Genomic DNA, 7,924 nt, shown 5'->3' on the forward strand with positions numbered 1-7,924 from the left:
TCACTTCCTTCCCCAGTTCAGCGCCTGCTGCCAGGACAGCTCACCCTTTCTACCTGCACACTGCCTCTCCCCTCATTGCCTGCTGCTTCCCAGCCACGTGCTGTGCTTTGCTCACCACTGTATCGTCAGCACCCAGAACTTGGTCTGGACTTTTTCAGACATTTGGCAAAGCTGTGAGGGCATGACTGGCAGAGGGCTGGCATTTCAGCTATGGCTTTGGGGCTCACTGTACCTTTCCCAGGAAGGACCCTAACACAGAGACAGCATTGGGAATGGCTAGCCTTCACCCTCATGGATGGCTTGGCTGGTGACTACTACCCAAAGATATAGGGATCAAAGAACAAGGAAGGAACTTCTCACTCAGACCTGCCAATGGCCAAGCAATGCCAAGCGACAGACCCCCTGTCCCTGCAAAGGTGTCAGGGGGACCTGGGGAGTCCCAAGGACCAGTCAGTTCTTCCAGCTTCCACCTAGCTTCAGTTTCCCTTCCTTCTTCAAGCATGTGGCCCTCAGGGGCCAGCTGTAGGCTTTCAAGAATAGCCTCTTGTTCCAGGCCCTCAGCCAGAGGTGAAGGTGCTAGATCCGTGCCTACTGCTCTAGGAGGAGGGCCCTTCAGCTGCATTCTTGTGACTCTGCCTCTAGGCCACTTGGGTGAAGTTAGTAGGATATCTCTTTCCAGATAAAAAAAAAGCTACCCAGGGAGGAAGGCAGTTCGCGCCTAGCAGTCCCTGAGCACCACTGAGCCAGGCCCACCCAGGAAAACCACAAACCTTTACTCCCTCCTCATCTTCATCACTTCTGTTTTCTACTCTAGGCACTCACCAGGTCCCCTAATGATAAAAGCACCCACATCACCCTTAAACTGCAATGCCAGTGTGGGGAATTAGCACTGGTAAAGAACAGGCTGCAGGGCGCTCTGGGAGATGGGCCTAGCCCACAGGCTAAGCACCTGCCTTCTTTAGAAGGAACCACACTTAACAACAACCGCCTTGTAAAGCCTCGGAGCACTAAGGGCAATTACACTTACAGAATGCTTTATAAACCTCTGGCAAAAAGCCAGCACCCTGCTTGCTGCTGTCATTACGGTAATTGCTCCTGCATTACGATGATTGTAATCACTGAAGCACTCCAGAGGCTCCCTGGAGGAATGTGCCAGACTACAGGATCCCAAAGGCTCTGTGTACAGCAGCCCAGACTTCTAGGAGGGAACACCGCCTGGCCAGGTGAGCATGGGTTAACTGAGAATGCATAAGGTGGTCCAACTGCAGCTGTGCAGACACTCCTGGAGGAAATGCCTAGAACAGGCCAGCTTTCTCAGGATAGTTGGTTGAGCCATTCTCCAGCTGTTCATTGCTCAGCAACAGGAGAATTCCTCCGGGACCATTCTGCAAACTTGATGTCACCAGGTCCCATCACACATCATGCCCAAACTACTCTGTCTCCACAGAAGGGTAAATCACTGCCAGGCAGATCTGCAGCTTCTTCTCTGAGCATACGAAGAGCAGAGCTCTCTGGTAGGACTGTCCTGGGGTGGACAGTAGCTGACGCCGCTTATAAAGCCTTGGCCAAACAGCCACTGAGATTGCACAGCGAAGAAGCAAACTCACATCAAATGACTCATAGTCCTAACATGAGGAAGGACAGCCAGGCAGCAGCCTGCCTGGCTCTCTCCATCAGCATTCATACCTGCTCTCAGGACCTAGCCCTATCCCAAGAAAGCATTCCTGGAGCAGTTCCCTAAGCTCCCCAGGGGTAAGCCTCAACTTGACAGAGGGCTACACTGTCACTTGCTCTTGACCCTCTGCTTGCTACCGCCGCTACTGCTAAGGGCCCCTCAAATACCTGTACCCACAGATTGCTCCCTCCCGGCAAAAACACCCCACAGTCTCCTCTCGCTGCTCCTGCTCCTCCTATCCCATGTGTTCTCTATGGAGTTCACACCCACTATTGCCACTGCTGCTCAAGAGGCCAGAAAACACTTGTATTCACCAGAGGCTATTGCCATAAACGACATCCTGGGAACACAAGGCCATAGATGAGCAAATATCTGCATCCTTCAAAAAAGGTCCATTTTGCTCTGTTCTACTATTTTCCTGTACTTAGCAACTGGAGCCAACCTGATCACTCTAAGAGAATCTGCAAAAAAGTTGCTGCACCGTGGCTGAAGTCCCTGCACCAAGGGACAGCTGGCCCTGTCTCTAGTTGTGACTCTAGCAGACTCAATCACTTCACTTCTCGGTCCTCAGGGTGCTCCTCTGCACAGGAAGGGTCACAAGAAACACAGGCCGTTACAGTTGCGCTGGGACTTGTGCTAAGACAGGTTGTGTGTTAGGTATGATTACAAAGACTGTCTGGTTAAACTGTGGGAAAGATCAGGTGTCTGAGATGAGCTCCACCTACCGGAAGTCCTGAAATAAGCCTGCTCCACTGTGCTCCATGTCACCCAGAACTTGGGCTATCTCTGAGGAAACAGGAAGGTAAAAAGCAGACACTCAGATGCCCTCAAGTCGCAACTGTTGCTTTCCAGTTTCCAAGTGGTTTTATGTTGTTCAAAGTCCAAGCTGCTCTCAAACTGGTAACCTCCCTTCCTTGTATCCCAGAGTGTGAGAATTACTCCTAAAATCTACACACAGCTTTGTTGGATTTGTTGAAAATGGCCATCTTCCCTGAGTTTCTTTTTTATTTCTTTTTTGTTTGTTTGTTTGTTTGAGACAAAGTTTCACTATGTATCCGTAACTGGCCTAGACTTGCTATGTAGACTGGGCTGGGTCTTGAATTCCCAGAGATCCCCTTACCCTCTGCCTCTGGAGCACTAGAATTACAGGACAGGTACACGCTACCGCACCCAACACTGAGTATTCCTGGACTTTCATGGAGGCTCCAACTATTGGATTATATTCCCTCAAGCATCTCCCTTGTGATCTCTGTGGAGATTTTATTTCTAGTCTCAATTCTCTTGTTTCTATTTTGGGGCTCATGGTTCCAGAGAGCTAGATTCCATAACCATCTTGGTGGAGAGCATGGCAACAAGCAGGAAGCAGGCATGGCACTAGAGCAGTAGCTAAAAGCTCACATCTTGAAAAGGGGCAGAGATAACTGGGGAACAGCAGAGGCCTTTTGAAACTTCAAAACACACCCCAGTGACATGCTTCCTCCATCAAGGCTACTTCATAATTCTTCCCCAACATCTTTTTTGTTTGTTTGTTTTGTACTGTTTTTTTGTTTTGTTTTGTTTTTGAGACAGGGTTTCTCAGGGTAGCCTTGGTTGTCCTGGACTCGTTTTATAGAACAGGCTGGCCTCAAACTCACAGCAATGCACCTGCCTCTGCCTCCTGAGTCCTGGGATTGAAGGTGTGCACTAGCACAGCTATCTTCCCCAACATATCCATCACCTAGGGACAAAGCATTCAAATACACGAACTCATTTAAACCACAGCATATGCACATTTTTATTTAAAAGCCAAAGAGGAAGCTGGGTGGTGGAGATGCACACCTTTAATCCCAGCACTCTGGGAGGCAGAGGCAAGCGGATTGCTGTAGGTCTCTGTGAGGCCAGCCTGGTCTACAAAGTGAGTCCAGGACAGCCCAGGCTACACAGAGAAACTCTTTCTCGAAAAACAAACAACAACAACAACAAAAAAAAAAGCCAAAGAGGAAGCTGGACATGGTGTCACAATACCTGGCAGGTGGCAGGGGGTTCAGGATCTCAAGGTCATTTATCAGATGAAGACCAGCCTGGGCTATATGAAATGCTGTCTCAAATAAATAAATAATAGGTAGATAGATAGATAGATAGATAGATTGATCCATCTGTGGGTGGGAGGTGCGGAGTCTCATTTTTGACACACCTGGTTCTTACCCATCAGGCCCTGTCCTAAGTTCTTCCTATGAACTCATTCAATGCCCACACCACCCTCAGAGGCAGGAACCATTTCTTCTGTTGTGAGCAGGAGTACATTTGTGCTCCCAGACCTGTTGGGCAGCTCAGGGTGGAGCTGCTGGCCATGGTGCTGTGTTATAGGAGTCTAACAGCTGCTCTTCGTGGTGGACACAGCTAGAATCCAGGTATGCCAGTTGAGTGGAATGATGGGAATACAAGAGCAGGCACAGGCTAAGCAGCCATGTCATCCGAGTGGCACACATCACAGGGTACTAAAGTGGTCAGAACCACCTACCTAGAACCCATCAAGGCCACAAAAACAACAAAGCACCACAAGATGCCAGAAAGATCATGGTATACCCGAGAGGTCACAACTCACATCTACTATCTGCCTGCACCACCCAGACTAAAACCTACAGCGAGCTTTCTACCTTTGAAGGTTTGCTTCTGACCTTTCAGGATCTGGGCCAAGACCTCTTCTTTCTAGAACCCACTTGCTGAAAAGACAGTGAGAAAAGACACTGCTCTTCAGCGATGTGCCAAGGCCCAGGTCTACCCTTGAGTGACATAAGTGACTGCCTCCTGAGGGAGCCTCTCAATTGGCATTAAATTAGACAGTGATGCTCTGACTAGACAAGTCCCTGTGGTGACTGCTGGCCACACTGGAGATTAAAGCCTTCATAAAACCCCAAGCTCTTTCATGTGTGTGTACATGGAGCCCTTACTTCCTCTGCCCTACTTCCCTAAGTACCAACCTCAGGTGCCCTTCCGCCCACCTGCTTGGGCAGAAGACCAAAACAATCTTTGGGCCTTTGCCTCACCCCCAAAGTCCAGCCACGGCAGGGGATGGGGGGGTTGAGGTCTCACCCAGGCACCAGCTGGAACCAGGCTATTTGATATAGGACCATCTCTCCCATTGCTGGGTATCTAAGACTTTAGCCTTAAGCTAACCAGAGAATTGAAGCTGAGGAAGGGATGAGCTTATAAAACAGGAGTCAGGTCACCACCAAGCAGGGACTCTAGCTTCAGGGAGTCGTGGCAGCCACCCTCCAGATCCTGGCCTGCCACTGTCCACTAAGACGCTGGCCATCCCCAGGGCTTTGGTCTGGCACCGTCCACTTGAGCCACAGCTGTCACCTGAGAGCCCTGAACTAGCCACTAACCCACCTGAGGACCCATCATTCCTAATAACCCCAGATCCCTGGCTTACCTCTACCCACTCCAGCCCCTGCCAAATTCAGATCCCTGGCCTGCGATGGCTCACTTGGACCATCACTGTTTCCAGAGCCCTGGCCTAGGCACTTCCCAACCCTCCACCCTAGAGCCCTAGCCGGTCACTTCCCGCCCAAAGATCCTCTCTGCCCGACAGCCATGGCCTGCCACTGCCCATTTGGGCCATCGTTACCCTCAGATCCCTGGTCTGGGTACTGCCCACTTGAGGCATTGCTGTCCTCCCAGCCCCGCAGTTATCCCGCAAAACTCTCCCTCAAAACTCACCCTGCTCCGCGGAGGAACCTGCCATCACTGGAATTCCCGACCCGCGGCTGCCGCCACCAACCCTTTCCAGAATCTGATGCAACCGCGGCGCCGGAAGTCCCGCCCCATCAGTCTTCCGGGCATGCCTGTAGCTAGGCAACCGCGACTCTGACGCCGGCGTGGGGCATGATGGGAGAATACTCTTGTCCTTGCTCAAACCCAGGCCACTGCACAAGAAAGGGCTGAGAGGGGCGGGACGAGGGGCGGGACGAAGCGAGGAAATGGGGGGGGCGAGGAGCTGGGAAGAGGGGCGGAGCGAAGCTACTAGACAGTAAGAAGGTGCAAGGAAAGGAACCTGGCAAGGGACGTCGTGAGTGGAGGGGAGGGGCGGGGAAGGTGTCAGTCTCTGAAACTGAGTCCCTAAGAGGCTACGAGACAGATAACAGGCTCCTCCCTGTTACACAATCTCCTAAACCCATTTCTTTCCTATTTGTATGATGTCATCTTCCAAGACTCACCACCAGAGGGAGGTTTGCGAAAAGAAATAAGAAGTAGTATTTTAAAAACATGGCCAGCTACATAGTGAGACCCTGTCTCAAAATGTTTTTTTTTTTTTTTGCTCTGTTGGAGAGTTGGAGAGATGGTTCCATGCTTAAGAGCATGGCTGCTGTTCTGGAGGACCCGGGTTCTGGCACTCTCACAACCTGTTGTGACTCCAGTTCCAGAGAGGATCCCAGTCCTCTTTTGGCCTTCCTGGGCTTTGCATGCATGTGGCGCAAAAAGCATACATGCAGGCAAGAAAGAAAAATAAGTCTTAAAAAAAAGAAAAATCATGTGTTTGGCAACCATACCCTAATTCCAGCAACTCAGGAGGGAGAAGCAGGCAGTTCTCAGGGGGTTCCAGGCCAGTCATGGATACAGAATAAGACCATGTCTCCAGCTGCAACTGTGGAGCACTCCTGTAATCCCAGCGCTGGAGGAGGCAGAGGCAGGTGTATATGTGGGAGTTTGAAGCTGCCTGGTCTACAAACCGAGCCAGGACAGCCAAGGCTACACAGAGAGACCCTGTCTCAGGAGAAACAAACAAAACAAAACAACAAAACAAACAAACAAACAAACAAAATCCTGTCTCAATATAAATAAATGTTATATGGTAATATAAAAATATATATTAAATTGATCACAAAATATATTGCTAACTTTTACAACCTTCTCAAAATCCTATCTTTAGTACCTTTAGTATCTTTATTTTCTTTTAAAAATTCTTTTAAACTTATTTTTATGTGTATATATGTTTTGCTGGCATCTATATCTGTGGAGTGCCTTAGGAGGCCAGAAAAGGGTAAAAGAATCTCCACCGATGGAATGGGAGATACCTGTGATTGTGAGCTGCCAGGTGAGTGGATGCCGGGAACCAAGCCCTGGTCCACTGGAAGATTAGTCAGGCTCTTAACCGCTGAGCTGTTTCTCCGGCCCTATAGCGCCAGTACTTGAAAAAGTAAATTTAGCCCAGAGTGTAGCAGGGTTCCAGACGTTAGCACAACTGACTCCATGATGGAAGTATCATTCAGGCTATAAAACTTAACACATAGCACCACCTGCCAAAACTAAAAGAAAGAGCTAACCCATAAGAGTCCATAGTTCTGGGAAAGTCTCTAAATGTACTACCTTGCTTTTTGGCTTCTGTAGTTCTGCTTCTGTCTAACAATTCTTGTTAACTGAACTTTGTCAACCCAGAACATGGTTTTTCTGTTTAAAAGCTCACCCTGAGAAAGGCTCAGTGCTACACTGGGATCCTGAACATCCAGTGTAGTTGCTGGCCAGCTAATAAAGACTTTCAACCCATGTCTGAGCAGTCTTCTCTGGTGAATACCCCACAACACAGAGTGGGATGGTGACACATGCTTGCAATCCTAGCACTTGAGAAAACTGAGGAAGGAGGATTGCCACAAATTTGAAGGTAGCCTGGGCTAGTTCCAGGCTAGCATAGGCTGAGAGTAGGAACCTGTTTTAAAAATTGAAAACAAAAACCAACTGCCAACAACAACAAAAATAACTTGTAACTTTTGATGGGGAAAATTGTGGTGAACACCCACAGTAAAATAAAGTGCTCTTCTCCACGTGTAAGGAACTCAGAGAGTTTGTGTGTCTCTCTCTGCACATATCATTGCTCTTTTCTTCCAAGAACTCCAAGCTTTAGCTTTTGTTGTTCTGGCTGTCACAGATGACTGTGTGTTTGAGGCTTGGGCTGCACAGATAGCCAGCCTGGGCTAGGAGTGAGGTCAGGTGTGAAAAACCATAAAATGATGGCTCAGCAATTAAGAGTATATAGTGCTCTTTCAGAGAACCAGAGTTCAGTTCCCAGCTCACAACTGCCTTTTAACTCCAGTTTACAAGGAATGCAACTCCTCTAACTTCCAAGGGCACCTGCACTCATATGTGTATGCCCTCAGGGACGTATACAAAATTACTACAATGTAAACACAATAACCAAGTGTAATAGCACACATTAATAGCAACACTAGTCCAGCTAGGGTTACAGAGTGGAATCCTGTCTCAACAACAACA

At 49.0% G+C, this 7,924-nt stretch overlaps 1 protein-coding gene across 6 annotated transcripts in view; it reads right to left on the reverse strand.

Moving 5' to 3' along the window:
* Positions 1-5,519, reverse strand: part of Cars1 (cysteinyl-tRNA synthetase 1) — a 46,721-nt gene extending 41,202 nt beyond the window's left edge. For 3 of the 6 annotated variants that reach the window (XM_060383150.1, XM_021633867.2, XM_060383147.1), the window contains exons 1-2: positions 5,378-5,464; positions 2,401-2,461 (exon numbers count right to left, since the gene is read on the reverse strand). Coding sequence is in view for 2 of the 6 variants with exons in the window: in XM_021633847.2 (XP_021489522.1) it covers positions 5,378-5,402 (25 nt within the window). In the remaining 4 variants the exon portion in view is untranslated. Of the gene's footprint in view, positions 1-2,400; positions 2,462-5,377 lie in introns of those variants that run through there. The other 3 variants (XM_021633847.2, XM_021633857.2, XM_060383158.1) reach the window with 3 other exon arrangements.
* Between the last annotated feature and the right edge of the window lie 2,405 nt (positions 5,520-7,924).

Source organism: Meriones unguiculatus, chromosome 1, assembly GCF_030254825.1.
Source record: "Meriones unguiculatus strain TT.TT164.6M chromosome 1, Bangor_MerUng_6.1, whole genome shotgun sequence".
Classification (NCBI taxonomy): domain Eukaryota; kingdom Metazoa; phylum Chordata; class Mammalia; order Rodentia; family Muridae; genus Meriones; species Meriones unguiculatus.